The 25,648-nt window shown below is 32.2% G+C and overlaps 1 protein-coding gene across 2 annotated transcripts; it reads left to right on the plus strand.

Moving 5' to 3' along the window:
- The first annotated feature begins 10,208 nt into the window (after positions 1-10,208).
- LOC145567610 (citrate synthase, glyoxysomal-like) lies at positions 10,209-19,559 on the plus strand. 2 transcript variants are annotated; one of them, XM_081626928.1, is made up of 14 exons: positions 10,209-10,393; positions 11,230-11,480; positions 12,529-12,709; positions 13,214-13,299; positions 13,468-13,572; positions 15,042-15,104; positions 15,570-15,679; positions 15,825-15,944; positions 16,026-16,101; positions 16,266-16,339; positions 16,442-16,562; positions 16,910-17,007; positions 17,097-17,220; positions 19,195-19,559. In XM_081626928.1, the coding sequence occupies exons 1-14, from the start codon at positions 10,387-10,389 to the stop codon at positions 19,324-19,326; spliced, it is 1,548 nt and encodes a 515-aa protein (XP_081483054.1). In that variant the 5' UTR covers positions 10,209-10,386; the 3' UTR covers positions 19,327-19,559. The 2 variants fall into 2 exon arrangements, with proteins under 2 accessions (XP_081483054.1, XP_081483053.1); XM_081626927.1 differs by lacking the exon at positions 10,209-10,393 and having other exon boundaries at positions 11,217-11,480.
- The last annotated feature ends 6,089 nt before the right edge of the window (positions 19,560-25,648 follow it).

Below are 25,648 nucleotides of genomic sequence, written 5' to 3' on the forward strand. Positions count from 1 at the left end.
CTATTTGTAATGTCTTTATGTTCTTTAGTAATGCATGGTCTTTGTTAAAAAAAACATGTTCTTTTTCAAACACCTAAATGTTCTTTTTCAAACACCTAATGTTCTTTTCAAACACGCATGACAAAATGGTCATGCATCATACACATATCATGCATTATAATATGGGATCAAATTTATAAAATTAAGAAAAAAATTGTCAAGAACTACCCAACTAATAGAGTAATACGTCATTTTATCAACAACTACTCACTTAAAATTTTTATCAAAAAAACTATCCTCTAAATTTAAAGTTTGAGTAGCACTACCCATTAGTTTTCCGGCAACAAAATTTGGCAAGTATGGCCGAATTTTACTTTCCCCTTCCAAAACTTAAGCCTAAACCTCGTATATAACAACCAATCTAATCTCCTTTGCATCGACTTACCCTAAAAATACAAAATTTTCAATATTTCGCCAATTAAAGAGGGCGAAAGTAATTGTTGTTTTAATTAAGAGATATGTAATGCTTTTAAATTGATGTTAAATTCACCTGTTTTGGCTTTTTAATTGAGTGATTCATCATTTCGTGTTTCAATTTTGGAAGAAAAAATAAAAGTGAGTCCCACTCGTCGAATTTTGTTGCCGGAAAACCAAAATGGGTAGTGCTACTCAAACTTTTTAAATTTAGTGGGTAGTTTTTTTGATAAAAATTTTAAGGGGTAGTTGTTGAAAAAATGACCTATTAGACGGGTAGTTCTTGACAATTTTTCCTAAAATTAATAGTGTAGAAATGCCTGTATAGTAATTAATGGGTGGTTTAACTAAATTTTGTTATTTTCCTCCTAAAATAAAAATGTTGCAAAACTAAATGTGTGCAATTATTTCTAGACATAAATAGTGATACCAATTACCAAACTACCAATATAAATACAACCCTATATCAAGTGAAATCTAACCCATAAAAAAACACATCATATATATATAATTTCTCTTTTGCTACTTAGTTTACCTAGCTAGCTAGTTGGCTAGGTTCAATTCCAAAAATAATCATCACAACATATTATACTCGTAACTCGTATTATTTTATGGTGCATGTACCTTAACTAGTTACAAAATAATACCTTAACTTGCAAATTAATAGTCATTTTTTCTTTTTGAGTTCGATTATCAAATTCTACTTTAATTTGTATTAGATTTGTTTTGATGTGTATCAGTAGATATTTTTAAAGTATGATTTTTCACAAATTTAAATTTGGTTTAAGGATCAAAATTGTGCAATTAGAATATGTGACAACTGAAAAGACAAACATGTGGGTTTTTTTTTTTATTTTTTCATTCTTGGCAAGACGAAGTATTATCTCAAGGGAAATTATCTAATAAAGCAATCTTACTTAATTAGACGATTTCCAAAATAATACCACAAAATTGGCGCTATCCAAAAAATTTACCTAAAGTAGAAAATTTCTGTTGCAAAGTCAACTTACTATAACAGTAATATTCCAAATTTCTGTCTTTTATGCTTAATCAGAAACGATTGTATATATTCTTTTTGATGGCCAAGGTAATAATACTCATGCCCATACAACTATACAAGAGCAAGCAAATTGATCAGTTGATCTAGAGGTGTCAATGATATCATAACCGTCATTAAAAAAGTTCATGTTGGATAGATTAAATTAAAATAAGTTCAATAAATAAAAACTGCAATGTGTAAATCAAATAAAACACACATTAAGGTTTATCAGCTCTGATTATAGAACATATATGAACTATCAACAACCAATATAATCTTTTCGATGAGTATAATCAAGTAGATAGTCATGTGTATTTCATTCTTAACATGGTGATGCCAAAGGTACACGATAAACTACATACTAGCAAACTTAACATGTACGAAGTATAATTTTATGTGTTGTGTGGCATGCATTAGTTTTTATTGAGAAGCTATTGCGAGAAGTTCCAGAGGTACAAAAGGTGTACCTCTTGATAAGGGCTAACAATGAAGAAGCTGCAATGCAAAGAGTTAACTCTGAAGTACGTAAGTACAATCAATTATATATATTGTCGTGATTAATTAAAATGCTTCCCTTGTAGCTACTTTATGATTAAAGTATATTACTTTATTATCTCTTTCATTACAAGTTTAAATTACATTATCAATGACTTAATCATAAAGTAATATTATGATTTCATAAAAATTAACATTCAATTTAAATGTCGGGATCATATTACATAACTATGAAAACGCCATGTCATTTTCTATTATGTGAATAGATCATAGATTGCGCACCATTCAAGCGGCTGAAGGAAATGCATGGAGATAAATACGAGGAGTTTATGAAGAGCAAAGTGGTACCTGTAGTTGGAAATATTTGTGATCCTGGTCTTGGAATGGATAGCGATATGGCTGCTGTCATTGCAAATCAAGTTCACATCATAATTAATACTGCAGGCAATACCGCAATACCAAATGGCATGAGAGGTTTACACATTCTTTCCCTACATTCATTTACAAAGTAATTACATGGATCGATGAAGTCTTGGCCTAATGGTTAAGCCTGAGGGCTTGCATATACTCCATTCAATTCGTCCCACAATAATTGGCAAGTTGGAGATATTTTTCTGAAGTCCATCTATTGATAGTTTTTCTTTCTAAAAACATGGAGATATGTTGTAAACACAATTTTTTTCCCCCTAGTTCTATTATTACATAATTGTAAATTTTTGCTAAGCCTCTCTAGTTCTATTATTACAGGTATGATGTGCTCCTCGAGGTCAATGTGAAAGGACTCTCAATACTGCTTAACTATGCAATGAGTTGCACGAAACTTGTCCTTTTTTTACATGTTTCAACTGGTATACAAATGGGTAATTCCCAGTTTCTCTTCTTGAGAAACAAAGTTTGTATCTCATGAGGTTAAATTTGGAATTATCCTATGTACATCTAAGGGTAAGAGTGACTTTTTCTAGAATATGCCAATTTGGAAGTTGCTAAGCTTAAAGTCTACCTTTTGACGGAGTTAATGCTACTGTTAACCAAGTTTCCTCCTTACAACTTACCTCTGTCAGTGCCCAGTTTACCCACCACATGAGTTTTCTCCGGCGAATTCCTCAAAATCCAATTCGCCGTTCGGTAAACATAGCGAGGTTTTGAAGGCAATTCATAACATGTCCGGCGATGTACGAGTAGCGGTGTATTTGTATGCGACGAATTTCTCCATCCATTCTCATACCTCCATCAATAGAATAAAACCCTTCAATGGAGAAATTAAAATACACGCACTTCTTCAATGGAGGTGGAAGTCAGACCCTACCCTTAAGGGTTAACCAAGCCCTTATTTCTCCATTATTTCTATGGGTTTTTCGTTTGATTCGGCGGCGAAGCCGCCGAAAAGGCTAAGGAGGTTGAAGAAGGGCTTCACATCAGCAAGTTGAGTGGATACGAGATCTGGAGACAACTACATATAGTGATACGAACTAAACTTCACTTTCGTTCAAGTTTTCCGACGGAATCCTCCGACTTTGCTACTGGATCGTCCCTTCAAATTACAGTGCTTGGATGGATATTGAGGAATGAGATCTGACGGCAGTTTTTTAAGAAGTTAACACCGTATACTAGGGTCCACATAAGCAAGTTGAGTGGTTTTTACAATCAGCAAGAAATAGTATTAGTTTACAATTCCCAAAGCACAAAAACTTCAAAACTGCCATTAGAGAAACACTTCTTGTTTCTCAAGAAGAGAAACTGGGGTGCCCCCCAAATGGGTAATTCCCAGTTTCTCTTCTTGAGAAACAAAGTTTGTATCTCATGAGGTTAAATTTGGAATTATCCTATGTACATCTAAGGGTAAGAGTGACTTTTTCTAGAATATGCCAATTTGGAAGTTGCTAAGCTTAAAGTCTACCTTTTGACGGAGTTAATGCTACTGTTAACCAAGTTTCCTCCTTACAACTTACCTCTGTCAGTGCCCAGTTTACCCACCACATGAGTTTTCTCCGGCGAATTCCTCAAAATCCAATTCGCCGTTCGGTAAACATAGCGAGGTTTTGAAGGCAATTCATAACATGTCCGGCGATGTACGAGTAGCGGTGTATTTGTATGCGACGAATTTCTCCATCCATTCTCATACCTCCATCAATAGAATAAAACCCTTCAATGGAGAAATTAAAATACACGCACTTCTTCAATGGAGGTGGAAGTCAGACCCTACCCTTAAGGGTTAACCAAGCCCTTATTTCTCCATTATTTCTATGGGTTTTTCGTTTGATTCGGCGGCGAAGCCGCCGAAAAGGCTAAGGAGGTTGAAGAAGGGCTTCACATCAGCAAGTTGAGTGGATACGAGATCTGGAGACAACTACATATAGTGATACGAACTAAACTTCACTTTCGTTCAAGTTTTCCGACGGAATCCTCCGACTTTGCTACTGGATCGTCCCTTCAAATTACAGTGCTTGGATGGATATTGAGGAATGAGATCTGACGGCAGTTTTTTAAGAAGTTAACACCGTATACTAGGGTCCACATAAGCAAGTTGAGTGGTTTTTACAATCAGCAAGAAATAGTATTAGTTTACAATTCCCAAAGCACAAAAACTTCAAAACTGCCATTAGAGAAACACTTCTTGTTTCTCAAGAAGAGAAACTGGGGTGCCCCCCAAATGGGTAATTCCCAGTTTCTCTTCTTGAGAAACAAAGTTTGTATCTCATGAGGTTAAATTTGGAATTATCCTATGTACATCTAAGGGTAAGAGTGACTTTTTCTAGAATATGCCAATTTGGAAGTTGCTAAGCTTAAAGTCTACCTTTTGACGGAGTTAATGCTACTGTTAACCAAGTTTCCTCCTTACAACTTACCTCTGTCAGTGCCCAGTTTACCCACCACATGAGTTTTCTCCGGCGAATTCCTCAAAATCCAATTCGCCGTTCGGTAAACATAGCGAGGTTTTGAAGGCAATTCATAACATGTCCGGCGATGTACGAGTAGCGGTGTATTTGTATGCGACGAATTTCTCCATCCATTCTCATACCTCCATCAATAGAATAAAACCCTTCAATGGAGAAATTAAAATACACGCACTTCTTCAATGGAGGTGGAAGTCAGACCCTACCCTTAAGGGTTAACCAAGCCCTTATTTCTCCATTATTTCTATGGGTTTTTCGTTTGATTCGGCGGCGAAGCCGCCGAAAAGGCTAAGGAGGTTGAAGAAGGGCTTCACATCAGCAAGTTGAGTGGATACGAGATCTGGAGACAACTACATATAGTGATACGAACTAAACTTCACTTTCGTTCAAGTTTTCCGACGGAATCCTCCGACTTTGCTACTGGATCGTCCCTTCAAATTACAGTGCTTGGATGGATATTGAGGAATGAGATCTGACGGCAGTTTTTTAAGAAGTTAACACCGTATACTAGGGTCCACATAAGCAAGTTGAGTGGTTTTTACAATCAGCAAGAAATAGTATTAGTTTACAATTCCCAAAGCACAAAAACTTCAAAACTGCCATTAGAGAAACACTTCTTGTTTCTCAAGAAGAGAAACTGGGGTGCCCCCCAAATGGGTAATTCCCAGTTTCTCTTCTTGAGAAACAAAGTTTGTATCTCATGAGGTTAAATTTGGAATTATCCTATGTACATCTAAGGGTAAGAGTGACTTTTTCTAGAATATGCCAATTTGGAAGTTGCTAAGCTTAAAGTCTACCTTTTGACGGAGTTAATGCTACTGTTAACCAAGTTTCCTCCTTACAACTTACCTCTGTCAGTGCCCAGTTTACCCACCACATGAGTTTTCTCCGGCGAATTCCTCAAAATCCAATTCGCCGTTCGGTAAACATAGCGAGGTTTTGAAGGCAATTCATAACATGTCCGGCGATGTACGAGTAGCGGTGTATTTGTATGCGACGAATTTCTCCATCCATTCTCATACCTCCATCAATAGAATAAAACCCTTCAATGGAGAAATTAAAATACACGCACTTCTTCAATGGAGGTGGAAGTCAGACCCTACCCTTAAGGGTTAACCAAGCCCTTATTTCTCCATTATTTCTATGGGTTTTTCGTTTGATTCGGCGGCGAAGCCGCCGAAAAGGCTAAGGAGGTTGAAGAAGGGCTTCACATCAGCAAGTTGAGTGGATACGAGATCTGGAGACAACTACATATAGTGATACGAACTAAACTTCACTTTCGTTCAAGTTTTCCGACGGAATCCTCCGACTTTGCTACTGGATCGTCCCTTCAAATTACAGTGCTTGGATGGATATTGAGGAATGAGATCTGACGGCAGTTTTTTAAGAAGTTAACACCGTATACTAGGGTCCACATAAGCAAGTTGAGTGGTTTTTACAATCAGCAAGAAATAGTATTAGTTTACAATTCCCAAAGCACAAAAACTTCAAAACTGCCATTAGAGAAACACTTCTTGTTTCTCAAGAAGAGAAACTGGGGTGCCCCCCAAATGGGTAATTCCCAGTTTCTCTTCTTGAGAAACAAAGTTTGTATCTCATGAGGTTAAATTTGGAATTATCCTATGTACATCTAAGGGTAAGAGTGACTTTTTCTAGAATATGCCAATTTGGAAGTTGCTAAGCTTAAAGTCTACCTTTTGACGGAGTTAATGCTACTGTTAACCAAGTTTCCTCCTTACAACTTACCTCTGTCAGTGCCCAGTTTACCCACCACATGAGTTTTCTCCGGCGAATTCCTCAAAATCCAATTCGCCGTTCGGTAAACATAGCGAGGTTTTGAAGGCAATTCATAACATGTCCGGCGATGTACGAGTAGCGGTGTATTTGTATGCGACGAATTTCTCCATCCATTCTCATACCTCCATCAATAGAATAAAACCCTTCAATGGAGAAATTAAAATACACGCACTTCTTCAATGGAGGTGGAAGTCAGACCCTACCCTTAAGGGTTAACCAAGCCCTTATTTCTCCATTATTTCTATGGGTTTTTCGTTTGATTCGGCGGCGAAGCCGCCGAAAAGGCTAAGGAGGTTGAAGAAGGGCTTCACATCAGCAAGTTGAGTGGATACGAGATCTGGAGACAACTACATATAGTGATACGAACTAAACTTCACTTTCGTTCAAGTTTTCCGACGGAATCCTCCGACTTTGCTACTGGATCGTCCCTTCAAATTACAGTGCTTGGATGGATATTGAGGAATGAGATCTGACGGCAGTTTTTTAAGAAGTTAACACCGTATACTAGGGTCCACATAAGCAAGTTGAGTGGTTTTTACAATCAGCAAGAAATAGTATTAGTTTACAATTCCCAAAGCACAAAAATTTCAAAACTGCCATTAGAGAAACACTTCTTGTTTCTCAAGAAGAGAAACTGGGGTGCCCCCTATACAAATATAAGTGATCAACATCATTATTCTTAAATAAGTTGATTTTTTTTTTGAGGGATTAAATAAGTTGATTTGTTATGTGACACTCTCCTTTTTCATTCAACGAGATTCATTTTTATGTAATATTTGTATTTATGTTTTAAAACTTTTTTTAAAAATTTGAATGTGTGGCCTCCTCAAGTGTAATAGCTCTAACCATTAAATTATACTTCCTCCGTTTCTTTATAGTTGCATCACTTTCCTAAAATGAAAATGTCAATAGTTGCAACACACTATAATTGGAAAGCATTTTATGTCAAAAGTTGTACTATTACCCTTATTATAATCTCACGGCCCACTAAATTACACTCTCAACAATCTCTCTCCTCCATTTTAAGTATTTTAAATCATATAAGACCCACTTTTCTTAAATTGCGTGAAAAAAATGTGTGTTGCAATACAATTATTAAAAACGGAGAAAGTATGTCATATTTGCATTACTCCGATCCAACTATTTCTTTTATATTGTTACTATACATATAATATACTTTGATCTTCACAATCTCGAGTGCACATATTTGACCACATATATTGATCAATATGATTAAATAAAAGTATGTATTTATATGAAATAATATCATATACTACAAAGTTGATATATTGAAAATTCTTTTAAAACAAATCCAAAATTATCCCGCATAATATGGTTTTGATAGTTATCATAATTAATACGAGTAATGTATTTTAAATGATGACCACCAAAGTCAAAACAAAACAACAAAAAAGAAACGAAGGCAGTATATATTGTCTTTTCAAATTAAAATAAACTATGAAGAAATTGTTCATGGCGTTCATGCTTAATAGTATAGAACTTGTTATATATATGCAATAACTCAAGGCATTTTTAAAGCCCAAAAACTACATGATTTACTAAAACTTATATTGATATAATACATGTCATATAAAAGAATAAAAAATTAGTCAAACTTATTAAAATTTTGATAATTTTAAAAACTGACAATATAGATAAGTAGAAATACCTTTTTCTTGTTTCCCGTTTTTATAAAAAAAATTAACCGAAAACGATACCAAATAAACATTATTACTTTTTATTTTTGAATTTTTTTTAATATTTTTGATTACTTCTTCTGACTAACATTATTTGAACACTTTATAGTGGTGGAAAATTTTCTTTTGAAAATAATGTTTTCTTTCCATCATTTTAATTAAAATTTTATTGTTTTAAGGAATTTTATTTTACTTCTAAGGCCCTATTGGTATTTTATTATATATATATATATATATATATATATTATTTTGGTAAGGAAGGTCTTATTCAATTCACCTGAAATTTACTGAAATTGAATTATTTTGACTGAATTGAAATTATTTTTTATACTAAAATTAAATTATGTTTTGCTCAACTAAAACTTAATTATTTACTGAAATATAATGACCAACTTAAATTATTTGTATATTTTTTTTTAAAAAATAAAGTTTATCTACGTTAAATTGAATTGAACTTATTTTCACCTAATACTATTATTGTTTCTAGGTAACGATAGCTAGGCTAACAATTTTTTTTCTCCCATTAAGAACAAGGGCTGAATATAATTTGATTTTCTTGGTTTCAATAGCTTATGTCGCCTTCAACCGGGACATCATAGGAGTCGTTATGGAAAACCCTATAGCCATGAAAGAAAGCACAACAAAGAGGCCAAACTCAAATGTAAGCATGCCAACAGCAACCATGTATATCGAAACTGAACTAAAAATGGCTACGAAAATGGCTTCAGAAATTCCTAACCAATAACTACCAATAGAGATGGCTAAGTTAGGCATTAGGAGGTAAGGTGTACAAAATTTTTCTTACTTGATCATGCATTAAATATTTTGGTCTGAATGTGTAGTAAGTTCTATTTATATTTAGGGTCATAATGTGTGTTTAAATTATTGAGTACTTAATTTGTTCAAATGTTTAAATACTTTTTTGAATTACCTAATTTTTGTTATCTTTCTCTAGCTACCTCTAATTACCTAATTACGAGAACTAACTCTATACATGTTACGCTCAAATTATCAAAACCTATTTTTTGTTCAAATGTGGTTTTTTGCTGTGCAAAAATATATTAGGACATAAATTTCATTGGTTAACCTTGCACCCGAGTGTATTTTTTTACTTTTTTTTACTGATTATATTGTGTTGGTTATTAACTTATTATAAATAGATTGTAGTCACACTCTAAACAATATTATTATAAAAAAGGACTTTGTTAAAGATTATGATTTTGTGAATAAAATAAGGCTAAACTTCATGGATGCTTTAACACTTACCAACTAACAAAAGCCATGGGAGAGATGCTAATAACCAAACTAGAAGGAAGATTATCGACAGTCATCATCCGTCCGACTTTGGTCGAAAGCAGTATCAAAGAGCCATTTCCTGGATGGATTGAGGGATACAGGTGATAATAAACATGATATGTTATTAGTTTATTGTTTACACTCCTCCTCAAGTCCTCAGTACTGCATGTTTGTTTAGGGGGATAAATGGAGAGAGATAGGGATTTGGGGAAAAGGATTTTAAAATCTCATGTTTATTTATAAGGATTGGGATTAGAGAGAGGGATGGGACAAGGACAAAATCACCTCTTATCCCTCAATTTCTATACCTAGGGGGGTTGGAATAAGAATGAGGGATATGAATTTATAATTAAAATGACATTTATATCCTTAATGAAGAGAAAAAAAACAAAGGAGAAAGATAGAGTTAGTAAGAATATTTCGTAACTTTATTACTTATTCTACTTGTATTCCTAACTTATACTAAACAAAGAAAGGATAACACTTAATTTAATCCATATCCCACCCAAAATTCTTTGTCTTTATCCCATCCTTAAGACTTTCTGCTACTGAATTACTCATCTAGCCGCTTTTATACGTACTCAAGAACTCAACCCTCCTTCAAAATTTTCTCAAATCTCAACTTCTCAAGTTAAGCTCATAAAGGACATCAATTATTGAAGAAGGAAAAAGAGATCAAGATCGACAATTTTGACAAAGAACAAGCTTTTAATATATGGCAGGTGCGTTTTATTACTCTCTTTTCTTGTAGATCTGTAGTTGTTCTTGTAGTTTTGTTAGATATTGATAAAATTTATTCATATAGTTGGACAATTTTTTATGTTCTTGAGAAATTAGATGATTAATTTGGGTGATTTTTAGCCAAAATTTACAATTAATTGGGCGTTTGATTTTGTGTGGAAATTAAATCCGTTTACCCAATTAATTTGGGCGTTTCTAGTGTTTGCTTATTATGAAATCAGAATCATTCCCTTTTATGCTAGCTTTGTGATTTCGTGACATTGCAGACCACCACCACTTTCACTAATCTCATTAATTATCTTTTGTTGATTTTTAATTTCATTATGATAAAATATGTTACTCCGTATTAGATGTATGCATTAATTTCGATTGAAACAGAACATAGTCTAAAAATGTATGTTCTTTTTTTTTTATTTATTTATTTTCTGTCCTATATATACCGTGTTAAGAAACGTTTTTCTAAATTAAAAATAAAAATACCCTGCAAATTACCGACTTAGGGCCTGTTCTCTTACGTTGAAATTCAATTCAGCTCAGTTCAGCTCAGCTCAGCTCCTAATTTCCTTCTCTTATAAAATATTCAGTTCAGTTCAGCTGAACTGAGTTCAGTCAATGAGGCGGTGCTTATTCCTCAAGCAATCACGAATTTGTTTCTATATAATGCACTCAAGAATCAAGATTAAATTATTTCTGAATTGCCTTTAACAAAATTAAAGGCAAGGTTAATTAATTTCTAGAGTCAAAAAACACATTGATCAAGTCCATAAAATTGAATTATAATTCTGAATTATCTCACCTACAAAAATGGAGACTACAGATTTTTCCAGGAAAGCTCAAGGTAGATTAGCTGTTCTTGCAACTCACCTTTCAACAGCAGTATCATCATCAGCTGATCCACCGCTTAATTTCTCAAATGTTCTTGATTTATCTTGTGTTTCATCTCAATCCATTGTTGCTCCACCTCCTAATTTGAAGGGATCTATCACAATTGTTGATGATAGAACTGGGAAAAAGTACCAAATTCCTGTTTCTGAGGATGGCACCATCAAAGCTACTGACTTGAAGAAGGTAATCTATGATGGGTTTTTTTTTTTTTTTTTTTTGATCATTGATTTTTTATTTATTTATTATTATTATTTTTGCTTGAATTTTGTTAAGATATCGATATCTTTGATGTGGGTTTGTTAATTTCTGTGATTTTTTTGGTTTGTGTTTATTGATTTTGTAGTTTTTCCGGAAAAATGATGCATGTTGGTTATTATGATTTGATTTGTTGTTTTGTGGGGAAATTTTAGATGATTTTTATATTAGGAAGTGGGAAATTAAAATTTAATGGACATTGTTTTTTTTTTTTTTTTAAATTCATTTGGAGGTCTTGTTGATTCTTTTCAAAGCTCATTTGGTCTTAATTTGGTTGTGAAGGGATTGCATTGAATTATTGATGCCAAGGAAGAAAGTATAGATTTGTTAAGAATTATTTGGATGGAAAATTGAACTGATTTTTATGTTAAATTGATGAGAGAAGAATAGAGATTTGATAACAACTATGTGAGGGAATTTCTGATTTATCCTCATGTTATATTATGAGAAGGGGTATGTTGTAGAAGTGTAATTTTGTTAAGAAATTGCCATCGTAGCGAGTAAAGTGAATCGGTAAAAAAGAATCTATTTTGTAAAACACAATGGTGGGATTTTCGAATAGAGATTCACCATTTGATGTAAAGATGAGAGGGAGCGAATCATCTGTAAAAAGTAGAGATGCTTTAGGAAGAAAAGAAAAAAAAAGTGTGGGGGTATTAAGCTATTTGTATCAGGATTAGAGTCATTCTATACAAAATAATGAATGATACCAATAGCCTCCACGTTTTATAAGTTGCGTGTGGTTTTGTGTTTATTTTTGTTAAGAGAAGACAGTTACCTAAAAGGGTGCTTCAAGCTTATGTGGAATTCACTTTCCTGTTTTCTTGAAATATTGTGTTGTGTAGCACTGAACTGTTATCAGTTAAGTTAATGTATCTTGTTCTTCTTTGCACATTTAATAAATGTGGGAGTTTATCTTGTTGTGTTACTCTTTACATGCTCACTTAAGTATGAGATTCTTTCTCGTGTGTGATAGATTACAACTGGAAAGAATGACAAGGGACTTAAACTTTATGATCCTGGTTATCTCAATACTGCTCCTGTTCGATCATCGATTTGCTATATTGATGGTGATGAAGGGATCCTTAGGTATAGAGGCTACCCTATTGAGGAGCTGGCTGAGGGTAGTTCATTTCTAGAAGTAGCATACCTTCTGAGTAAGTAATCATGAGACTTTTGTCTATGTGTGTTTGCTGATATGACTGATTTTCATTAATGTTATTTCTACCAAACCATAACAATAAAGAATAATGACAATCCAAAACGGAATTCCCATTGTGGATATAGATATTGTGAGATATTATTATGTTTGAATTGAAGTTGTGGCCATGATGAGTAAGTTGCTATTGATATATAAAATACTTTCTCAGTACCTGTGACAATTGCTTCTTTATTACAAGAAAAGAATTTTGGAAAGAATATGTATAAACCAACCATCATAATCAAGTTCCCATTAAGACAATGTTGTGATATAATTTGATGTTTGCATATGTGCTACTTGATAGCCGGTGAAAACTGAATATATCATTTAGCTATAATTTTGCTGGAGTGATTATAGATTAAAATGGCCACTTGACTTTCATGTGCTTCATTTTGTTTAAAATGCTTTTTGTTTTACATGTTAAGTTGTTCTTTAAATATAATTGCGTTTCACATTGCAGTGTATGGAAATCTACCCTCGAAAAGTCAGTTGGCAGAATGGGAATTCGCTGTATCCCAGCATTCAGCTATTCCTCAGGGCGCATTGGTGTGTCTTTGAACTTCTTAGACCACAAATTAATAGTCTTCCTTGCACCCTGTCCTTTTAATTAAAGCTTGTTCAATTTGTTTCTGAACCAAGTTCCAACTAACATGGATATTATAAGTTAGTGAAAGATATTGATTTATATTCTGAAATTTTTCAATCATTTTGTAGGATATCATACAAGGAATGCCTCATGATGCACACCCAATGGGCGTTCTTGTTAGTGCAATGAGTACTCTTTCTGTCTTTCACCCTGATGCTAATCCTGCTTTGAGAGTAAGTTTACATTTTTAAAGTGTACTCTTTTATCATATGTTCTATCCTGTATAATGTATGTGAAAAAAGCAGCATGCCTCTATCATCCCAACAATGTAATGCTCCTTGCTGTTCAAACCTATGCACTTTGATCTTGTGTGATATTGTTTATTTTATATTTGGCTCGTCATTATGTTTAGTAACGATAATCACATTTTCCAGTGGCCGCAAATCTAGGAATATTGGGGTAATTGACGCATTACAATAAGAGGCTTTTTTATTTTTATTTTTTTTATTTTTATTTTATTTTTATTTAGGGGGGAGAGTGGTAGAAGTCTGATAAAAGTTGAAAAGAGATGATGGGAGGAGTTGGTGTTAATTTTGTAATTTCTAACATCAGAGGCTTTTTAAAAGAATTTATTGTCACCTTAAAACTGTGATTTGACTATGTTGGACCTCTTTCATACCTGGTCATGGGAGGTTGCACCTATAGACTATGCTCAGCCTGACTTTCAGCCCTTCTAACTCCCTCTGCCCAAAAAAAAAAAATCACTTTTTTACATGGAATCTAGTTGAACTGATTTCTATGATTTATTAAGATCATGTATGTTATTTTCCAGGCCTTCTTTAGCATCTATTTAGTATAATGCGGATTCAGTTCATTTCTGTTTAGGTATTCTTAGTAACTATAAGGACATGAGTTCACAGATGCTTCTGTACAATTGCGTTATGATGCTGCTCTTGAGCCTTAATGCTTATTTATGAATAATTTGCTTATTCAGATCAAAATTGATAATGCTTGACTTCTAAGGATGACCTTTCGGAACATATGGAGATTTACTGTTTATACCTTGAAATTATTTACTGTTTTCCTGTGCTCCACTTCTGACATGCACTAATAATGACAATCTCTGTTCTGGAAATTGACTTTGATTTACGAAGTGATGAGCTCTGTGTTTTTTTCATTACATTTCATCATGTTTATGATCTACTAATGTGGTTTATGCTGCTATGAGTGCTATCTTTGTAGTTAAGGATAATTCTCTTTGAAATCTATTGCTGTTACCTATTGGTTAGACTGTTAAAACTGCTTATTTGCTGGCCATTTGCCCATTCTCCAACAATATGTGTGATGAGTTCTGTAATCTGTTTAGTTCCCATGTAGTGTTTGGCCATGCTCCTGTGAGATATAAAACTGACCTACTTTTATCATTAAAGCAGTTTAGTGATAATGCTTGATTTTCCTGGTTGATTCTGCTGCCGATTTTAGCCTATTAATCTTTTATAAAAAATTTATCATGGAGGGTCTAACTTTCTATAATGATGAGAAAACTATTTTGGTGATAGTTCTCCTTTGTGAATTTATGTACATCGGACCTTCATCTTAAGATATGATATCAGGAGTTGGTTACTCATTTGCTATGGATCTGTCTTTTAATGGCCTCAAAGTACTTGTCAGCTCTTTATGATCTATTCTGTTTTTTTTGCAGGGTCAGGATCTTTACAAGTCAAAGCAAGTGAGAGATAAACAGATAGTCAGAATACTTGGGAAGGTCAGTATCACAATTTCTGCACTTAATAGTCTTATCCAAATAATTCGACTGTCAAGATTTAAGAATTCTAAAACATGGTGGTCTAGCAATTAAGCATTTATTGAACAATGCGTTGTGTTTTTGTATACTTGCTCCATTATAGGATGTGTTTACATGTTCACCACAGTCATGTTCAATTGTTCAAAGCCATTCACACATGATTATATATAATTTAATTTTTAGGAAAAGGGTAAAGCGAAAAGTGGGACTATTATTGTTCTTCAACCCATATGGCCATGTCCTCTAGTTATTGGTTTGGGGACAGGTATGTGGTTAATAAATGTGATTGTTTAGAAAATAGGGTGGTAACATGTAACTGAAAGTCTGAAACTTCATTTGTTCATTTCTTGTTGGAAAATTGCTGTTCTTTGAAAATCTTCTAGTTTGATGTCTCATCCCTTAAGATTTATTTTAATATCTTTACAGGCCCCAACGATTGCAGCTGCAGCTTATTTGAGATTGGCTGGACGGCCTCCAGTTCTTCCTTCCAACAACCTTTCATATTCAGAGAACTTCCTTTACATGCTTGATTCTTTGTATGTTCTGTTTACAAACTCCTTAGATCACCAAGGGTTAATTATTTGTGTTTTTTGTGCTACCTGTTCATGTGTGGTCTTTTATTGATTCAATAATGATGTGACTTGTCACTTTTAGTATTGATTTTTCCTAAACTGCATGCAGAGGTGATAGGGCTTACAAACCAAATCCTCGTTTAGCCCGAGTTCTAGATGTTCTTTTCATACTACATGCTGAACATGAAATGAATTGCTCTACCGCTGCTGCTCGACATTTAGCATCAAGGTATATGATATATTAGTGAAACATGTTCAGATGGTTTTGTTATAATACATTTCAAGTATTGATCTGGTATTGTACATGCAGTGGTGTTGATGTATACACAGCTCTTGCTGGTGCTGTTGGGGCACTCTATGGTCCTCTTCATGGGGGTGCAAATGAGGTAATATGCATTAAAGATATCTATCTTAATCTGGTAGCTCTATAATGTAAAAGTTAAGTAGATTGTGGCATGGAAACTTTGTCCATGCATCTCTCTGGTGACTGAATTCATCAGAAGTATTCTATAAGTGTTTAATAAGTTCGCCTTTTCTATTCGGAACTTAGGCTGTGCTCAAAATGCTGAATGAAATTGGAAGTGTTGAAAACATACCAGACTTTATCGAGGGTGTCAAAAATAGGTAGTTTTTTCTGTATTTGTCATATCATTATGTATGGTTATTGCTTTCAAAGTAACAAACAAAAGTTGGACTAATAAAACTGTCATTTTTGCATCTTTGAAGGAAACGGAAAATGTCCGGATTTGGGCATCGTGTGTATAAAAATTATGATCCCAGAGCAAAGGTTATTAGGACGTTGGCAGAGGAAGTATTCTCCATAGTTGGAAGAGATCCCCTCATTGAGGTACTTTATTATAACTTGTGATTTCATCCACTACCTCCTTTATCTAGCCCCATTCTAGAGATGAATAATAATGACTTGTATGTTAGCGAATTATTCAGGGTTTTAAAGATTACATTAGAGATGTAAATAGAGAAAAAATCACTTCCAACATCAAATACAGTAATTTTTTCCAGAAAAATTGATGTCATCTTTCTTTACCGTTGGTTGATGAACCATGAGATTTGGTAGAAATTTTTAAAAACAGTTTTGAAAAGATCAGAGCTGCTCAATTGTATGGCAGGAAATCTTAGTAGACAAAAATTCAATGCAGAATCATCCATCAATTTGAAATTATGAATATTGTGCAGGTGGCTGTTGCTTTGGAGAAAGCTGCCCTATCAGATGAGTTTTTCATAAAGAGGAAGTTGTACCCAAATGTTGATTTTTACTCTGGGTTAATCTACAGGTGATTTTCTGTGCAGAGTTAATTTCATGTATTTAATTTTAATCTTATTACATTGTAAGTTGATTTATTTTTATTTTTTTCCCAACCAGGGCAATGGGCTTCCCAACTGAGTTTTTCCCTGTTTTGTTTGCAATCCCTCGAATGGCTGGGTATTTGGCCCACTGGAGGGAGTCACTTGATGATCCTGATACAAAGATAATGCGACCCCAACAGGTTCGATTTTAAATTTGTGAGATCTTTGATGCTCAAAGGGCTTACAATTGAAGGCTTAAGAAAGATTTACAGTCATTATTCTATGTTTTCAAAAATATCTCTGTTTAATGCATCATCGTATTCATTCTGGCTAAATAACCACCACCCCTTGTGTTTTTACATCTGTATGATTAACTTTTAATCGATAATCACTACAGCTTAGGATTTTATGCAATTTTAATTGCTCCGTTACTAATTTTGTTCCAAATGTTACCCACTTACCCATATGATTAACAACTGCTCCATCTCCACTGTCCAATGTCCCACCACCTGTCTCCACCAACCTATTTCAACCCAAATTCGGCTGATGCCACTGCCTTGAACCACAAATCCACCACTGCCAGAACCACGTCGTCCTCACAAACCTCAGCCCCACTATTACTGATACCTCAATATCCCTCTACTACCACATCCACTTTCACCAAGCACTAATAAGCCACAACATTCATCAACCACCAGCCCACTAATAATAATCACCACAAACCCTTAAATCCACCACTACATCCACATTCGCATATTGAGAGAGAAGGCTTCAAGTAAGAGAAAGAAGATTGAGTGTAGTAGACCAAGAGTACAGACAATGAAATCAAGAAAGCTAATTTAGATTGAGTGGAGAGAGAAGATCTATTGAGAAAGAGGAGGTCGAGAGAGAGAAGAATTGTCTGATTTCTAGCACTTGGTGGTGCCTTATTTTCCACCGCTGTTGATGATAGTTACTGATGGTGGGCCCCTGCTAGGGGGTTTGAGATGGGGTTTTGAAGAAGGTGAAAGTTGGGGTCAGTAGATGCTTGTGGGATGAGAGGATGACAGTGGTAGTGGAGGTAGCCAAAAGATGCTGCAAATGGTAGAGTCAATTTGAGGAAGATGATGATAGTGGTCGGTTGGAGAGGAGCAAAGGGGACTAAGGGTATTAGTAAAATCTGATAATGAATATTTGGAGGGGTTGAGAATTAATTGATTATGTTTAAATCTTTAGTAAGGAATTAAGGATGAGGTTGTAATCTTGTCTATTTTGCATGCTAATAATTGCTACTGATAAGGTAAAATAATAGTGCTGCAATTGTTTCATGATCGCCAAAATTGAAAAGTGATTTTAACATAAACAAAAACGAGGAAGGATATCTCTTAAGGTCTCTAGAGTGATCATTGTTCTGGGTTAGTTATCCTCATAACTTCTTAGACTGAGCTGCAATAGACACAGTAATTGATGTTTGGTTAGAGATCATATTGTACACTAAATCTGGTACAGTTGCAATGGCCCATGTTTTTGTTCCATTTATTCACTTTGCAATTTGACATTAAATCTTATAACATTTTCTCTGATATCAGATCATATCACTAGTGAAATCTTGTAATGCTGTAGGCCTGTAGGGCGTAGCTGTAGAGTGATCAACTTTATGCTTACCTAGGCTCTGTATTCCACTTATTTCAAGCATTTGAATCCCTTCATCCAAAGTTTATTGTCCCGAACCCATCTCATAGTAAAATTCTGTGACTACAATAATTTCATTATAAAATGAGTAGTTTCCTTTCCGTTATCACTCCACCAATCTATTAAATGGGGCTATCTTTGGTTACATTCATAATTATATGACAATACTTCCAAGTAGTATACATGAAAAATATTTCAAGGGAGTAAAAAAAAGGGTATGATGTGAATGTGGATTTTTGTTAGAAAATGATAATAAACAAAATTGATATTTTTTAAAACCTTCGTAATGCATGAGGTGTTGTAGAATTCCAGAAGCATTCCCAATTCAAAAACTTCCTGTTTTTCACCTATCCAGTACTCCAATAAAACAGAAGTTCTAAAAAACTAATTGTTTTCCTTTTTTCTTCTCTTGTATTTGTATTTGTATACTCATTAGGCTTTGTGGTTGTTTTGTTTGTCTCAAATTCATCCAGAAAAATCAATCAAATTTCTTTGCGTTTCAGGTATACACTGGAGTATGGTTAAGACATTACATGCCCTTGAAAGATCGTATGGATTCATCTGGGGCAGACAAGCTTAGTCAGGTCTCGGTTTCAAATGCAACAAGGCGGAGACTGTCGGGATCTGGACCTTAAAGAAAAAATATTCCACTCTGATAGGAAATAAATGGAAAAAACAGTTTCTATCTTGTTTTTATATAATAAGGTTATGGGGATAACAAGACTTGACATATAGGAAATGACTTTATGACGGGAACTGTAACTAAGCTTTGGTTTTTTTTCTTTTTTTTATTATTTTATTATATTTTTTGGTAATGTTACAAAATAAATTGTTGCAGGGGTTAAGTTATTTTACTTTTATTATTTTCCTTTTTTTTTTAAATTACCTAAGATTGATTTGGAATTTTGGAGTGTGTTTTTAATTTGTCCAGTAAGTAACAAATATGGATCCTTTTTTAGCTACCATATATCAGTTGGCAGTCTTGGAACCCCATTACCCCAATTATGCTCTTACGAATGCAGACAAGCAAAAGCATTCTGAGACATTCATGCTGAAGAGATATTATATTATCATGAACATAATGGCTACTACTCCGTAATATTCATCTATGCACAGTCTACAGTGAAAAACTTGATCACTATTTCAGAACTCACACTTGTCAACAACCTCATATCATGCACCTTGAACTTATGAATCATAAACGATTATAACAGAGGAAAGGCGTTGCTATAAATGTTTAAACATTTAATGCTCAATACACATTTAACAATTTATGAAATTTTTGCTTAGTCTCTCCTTATTTATTCAAATCATGTGTGGGTAGCGATGATCTTGCATCTTTATAAAAAACAACCTCAGATATCGCCCGAATCAATAGCTAGTTGATACTAATAATCCAACTGTTTGGTATGTATTGCAGATGTTTTGTTCATAATAATGGTGAAAAGAAACTTGGGAAAGTTTGATGAACGAAGTGATGAGGTTGTATTTTTTAGGATATGCCTAAAATAGTAAAGTTTATAGAGTTTATAATAAATGAACAATGTGTGTTGAACAATCTGTACATGTTATTTTTGATGAAACTAAACAATTGATTGGTGTATAGGAAGGTGATGATGAATTCGAAATTGGACTTGTGCTAAATCTCAAACACACCATTCCATTGTGGTGTTCCTAGAGGTGTCAATTCTGATAGAATCCCATGTTCTTTCAGATGGTTGTCGAATTCTTGGCTTAGATATTCACCACCTTGATCTGATCGAAGTGCTTTAATCTTCTTGCCAAACTATTTCTCTACTTCACTCTGTAATTTTTTGAATTTTTCAAACGAATCAAATTTGTGTGACATTAGATAGATATAGCCATATCTACTAAAGTCATCGGTGAAAGTGATGAATTAGTGAAACACAGGGCACCTCTTGCAGTTGTGCTCACTGGGCCACACACATCGGAGTGAATGTGGCCTAATAGCTCACTTTCCCTTTCCCCTAACTTGGTGAAAGGTTGCTTTAATTGTCATTTTGCCAAGCAAACATGATTCGTAGTTTTCAAATGACTCCAAATCAAATGAAATCCAGAATTCCTTCCTTTTGAAGTTTTTGAATGTGCTTTACGTTTATATGGCCTAATCAACAATGCCAAAGATACACTGGTAGAAAAACACAAATGCGCACCGAGAAATTGGCACCGGTTTTTAAAAATCGGTGGGAAAAAAACAATGCAGAATTTAGTTTAATAGAAATGCCACAGGTTTGACTAAATGTTAGTTTTTCTAGTTTTACTTTTGTTAGTTTTTCTGGTTTGACTTAATGTCAGTTTTTCTAGTTTTACTTTTATTACTCTTTAATTTATATTGCTCCCAACCCAAGCATAACAAGAATGCATTATAAGGTTTATTTATTTATTTTTTATTTTAAAAAAAAATCTGTTATTTACCACCTTATTTTTGTCAAGTGTTTTGAACTTGCCACCACTTATTGGTTGTCTTACATACTCCAAATTTTTTTTATCCAAGTGGGGTTAACAACCTGATTTATTTTCTTAATTCCTTTCCACCTTTTTTTTTCTCCCTTTCACGATTTCCCGGCCCTAATACTCTTTATGATTTTTATTGAACATGGTTGATTATTTCAAAAAATTATTTCAATCAAAATCCAATAGTAACATAGGGCTTTTGTATTTGCAATTAATTTTCCATAAACCAAGTTTAGATTTAATTTGAAGATATTTGAGTGTTGAGAGAAATCAACGATATAGGAGAAATTGTTTATTGAAACTCGAGAATTTTAATGTAGAAAAAGAAGGAAAATGAAAGCGGGCCCCACTTAGATGGAAAAATAAATGACAACCCTTATGGCATTTGGAAAATATAAGGTCATACATAAACAAAAAAATAAAAACTTGTATAAGAAAGTGAATACAGGCTAACAAAATGTGTTAAATATTTTGTATAAACTATTATTTTGGATCTCAATTTAAAATATTTTTTGTTTTAAATGTTAAATAATTAGTTATCATATCACGACGTCTAATTTTCCACACTAGAAAAAATATTACGAGAAATGACAATTTGGGTATCTGGACATTCACTTGATTGAAAAAGAACTGAGCACATGTGCTAGCAGTAACAGTTCAAACCTATTAAGTACTTAATTCTATTTTGTTACAAGATGATAAAACCTATGTCGAATACTTATACATTATGCGTGGTCGAAACTACACCACGGCACCACGCACCCTAAGATTCAATAAAAATTACATTAATTGTCTCTCTCCTAGGAAGATAGATAGGTATGTGATTATTTGATGGGAGATACAAATGAAATTGTTAAACACTTGATTATTGCATCTTTTTAACTCTCCTTTTCTACAATTAAAAAAAATCCCAATAAATATTTTCTTACTTGATGAAGCCCGTGTGATGCACCGTTTGTTTGGATTTTTTTAAAATAATTTTTTTTGGTATTAATGTGCTAAAATTTGTTATATATTTAGATAAAATTCCTAATATTAAAAGATAATACATGATATTTATTTAATTCGTGCGATGCACAGTTTGTTAAAAAATATTTTTTATATTTATGTGATTGAAATTGTTATTATATTAGTTTTAAAATATTAGATAAAATTTCTAATCTCAAAAGATAATATTTTGTATTTGATTAATTTAAATTTTAAAATCTCATTCGTCAATTTTGCTTACGTGGCATTTGAATTATTTAATTGTAACAGAAATTAATAATCTCTTATTTAATTGGCTACAACTAAAATTTATAATCCTACATGGCGCTAACAAAATTAAATCTTACGTGGCTCTCTAAAAACTCGGGGAAAAACTCCCCTTTATATATATATACTAGATGAAAGCCCGTGCAATGCTCGATTTTTTCATACATTTTTTTTTCAGGTTGTTTTTTCATACATAAATCTCAAAAAAAAGTTATCTTTATTAGTTAAACCATATAATAATTTAATTAAATTACTATTATCTATCAAAAAAGATAATTTTTTATTATATTTTTGTAAAAATGTGGCTTTATCGGTTGAGGTTATCTTAAGAAAAGATAATTTTCTTACTTTAAACCATATAATATTTTAACGAAAGTAATTTATAATGTGACCTTATCGGTTGATGTTAGTTAAGTGGTAACTGACGTTATTGATTATTATAATACTAAAATAAAATATAATGAATCGCTATTTGTGTCCATCGTTGAGTTCTAAACCAAGAATTTTATGATGTTCAACTTCTAAAATATGCTTCTTTGCCTGTAAGTATTATTGGCACTTGAGATTCTCATAAAATTGTATGTATATTTGTGCGGGCCTATGAGATTAACAATAGATTGGTTATATAAGATTAAAAAGCAATGCTAAATTTAAAGTGGTGATAAATTTGTATCATTGAATATGATAAATTTTGTTAATATAATATTTAATTTTTTAATAGAAAAAATGATAAATGATTAGCGGATGTTTTTTTATTTGCAAGATAAAAAGAAAGGATTTTTTTTATTTTAATAATTTATGATTTAATCTAATCCAAAATTGATTTTTTTTATATTGAACATAGTTTATATTTTTTTATTAGTTTATTTTTAATGTAAATTTTTTATATCACTTTTCTTTTTTTTGAAAGAATATCACTTTTCTTATTACATTATTATTTAATCTAATCCAAAATTGAATATTTTTATTAATAATTAAAAGTGATGTTTATTTCAATTTTACTTTTTAAGGAGAAATTATCTTTCTTATATACATTTAATTTTATTACAATCATATATTGTATTTTTAACACTTTTCAAATATATTAGTTGAACGTTTTTTTTTTTCACAATTTTTAACTTGAATGTATGTAGTTTATGTTCATTGTTTTTCAATATATCTTAATTTTTTTTGTTATTAGTATATATTTTTAATTAATAATTTAATTTGTAATATCAAAACATAATTTATTCATTTTTTCTTAAATTATTTGAATCCTAATATCTAAAGTTGATTTTTAGTTTATTTTATAAGATGATTTTTAGTTTTTAAAAGATAATTTTAGTTTTTTAAAATAATTTTAATCTAATAAATCACTATTTTTTTTATCAACGTGGCCAAATTCTTAAATCTCATCCGTCGGCTTTACTTAGGTGGCAAGTGAATTTTTTAATTCTAAAAATAGAAATCTAATTTTTAATTGGTCGAATAAGACTTTTGCTTATGTGAATATCACTTTTCTTATTACATTATTATATTATCTAATCCAAAATTGAATTTTTTTTTATAATAATTGAACGTTATTTTTATTTCAATTTTAATTTTTAAGTTGAAATTATCTTTCTTATATGAATTTTATTTTATTACAATCATATATTGTATTTTTATCACTTTTCAAATATGTTACTTGAATTTTTTTTTTTCACAATTTTTAACTTGAATGTAGTTTATGTTTATTATTTTTCAAGCTTTCTTAATTTTTCTGTTATTAGTATATATTTTTTAATTTAATAATTTAAATTGTAATATCAAAATATAATTTATTCATTAGTTTTTTAAAATTATCTTAATCCTAATATCTAAAGTTGAGTTTTAGTTTTTTTAAAAGATGGTTTTTATATTAAGATAATTTCAATCTAATAAAACACTATTTGTTTTTTTTTTTTTACCAACGTGGAAATTTTTTTAAATCTCATTCGTCAGTTTTACTTAGGTGGCAAGTGAATTTTTTAATTCTAAAATAAAATAGAAATCTAATTTTTAATTGGTCGAAATAAGACCTTTGCTTATGTGGCACGCCAAATGCTCTCCAAAACTACCTACTTTATTTATATATATTAGACTAGTTTTATGCCCGTGCGATGTCCGGGTTGTTTATTGAATTTTAAGATAAACTTTTTATTTACTACATATATGTCAAATTTTAAAAAATATCATAAATACAAAATTAGTTAGGAATTGATTTGCTTTTATGACGATTTAAATTATGTAGTAGGTATGTAATGAAAAATAATATTGGTAAAAATGTTATATTAAAAACTTATATAAAAATAATAACAAAATAAGCTTGAAATATTATAAAATTTTAAAAATTAGCTAAAAATAAATTAAATAAAAAAAAATTGTTCTAAACCTGTCGGGTTGATCCGAACCCAAAACTTTGGGTTGGGGTTGAATATTTCTTTACCCGTGACCTGAAGTGACCAACTCAAAATGACCCGTGACCCGACCGATTGGCATGTTTACAATCCATTAGGATATGTTATAAGAGATGTTGTCCGTTTTGAACTAAAAAATAAATTTATATGATAATTATTGAACTTACTAATCTAATATTTTTTTAATAAAATTATAATTTAATTTGTATATATGGAATTTGATATTTTATCAAAAATAAAACTCTAAACAAACATTTTTATCCTAAATTCTATCCAAATTTGATTAAAAATAAAATTCTAAGCTAACTTTTATATCCTACAAAATCTATCTAAATCTTTTAGGATAATTATTAAGATCATACGTGTCAAAATAATTATTATTTATCGCCAACGTGCCACAACACTTGGCGAAAAGTTGGAACGCCAAGTGTTGTTGTCTCGTTAGATTATAGATAGATTAGATTGGACTATCCGTCCCATTTTTTAGTTGGGCGCTTGAACTATTTATAACTAGTGTGGGTTAGGATGCTTAGTGAGGGCTCCAACTCATTAATTAACTTTAATTGCGAATAGTCTATTATACATTTATACAAGTATAACTAGCCTTTTGGTCTGTTCAACGAACGGGTTGTAGCTCATTTTATTTTTCTTGAAATGTGTTGCTTATTTGTGTCGTATGTGTCGGTGATTTTTTATAATAATTTGCTTAATTTTCTTACTTATAATTTGCAAGTTAGGAATAAATAAAGATTTTAATATTAAATGATTTGTTATTTTAACTTTACATTAAAAGGGGTATAGAGAGGAGTAC

The sequence above is a fragment of the Chenopodium album genome, chromosome 11, assembly GCF_948465745.1.
Source record: "Chenopodium album chromosome 11, dcCheAlbu1.1, whole genome shotgun sequence".
Classification (NCBI taxonomy): Eukaryota; Viridiplantae; Streptophyta; class Magnoliopsida; order Caryophyllales; family Amaranthaceae; genus Chenopodium; species Chenopodium album.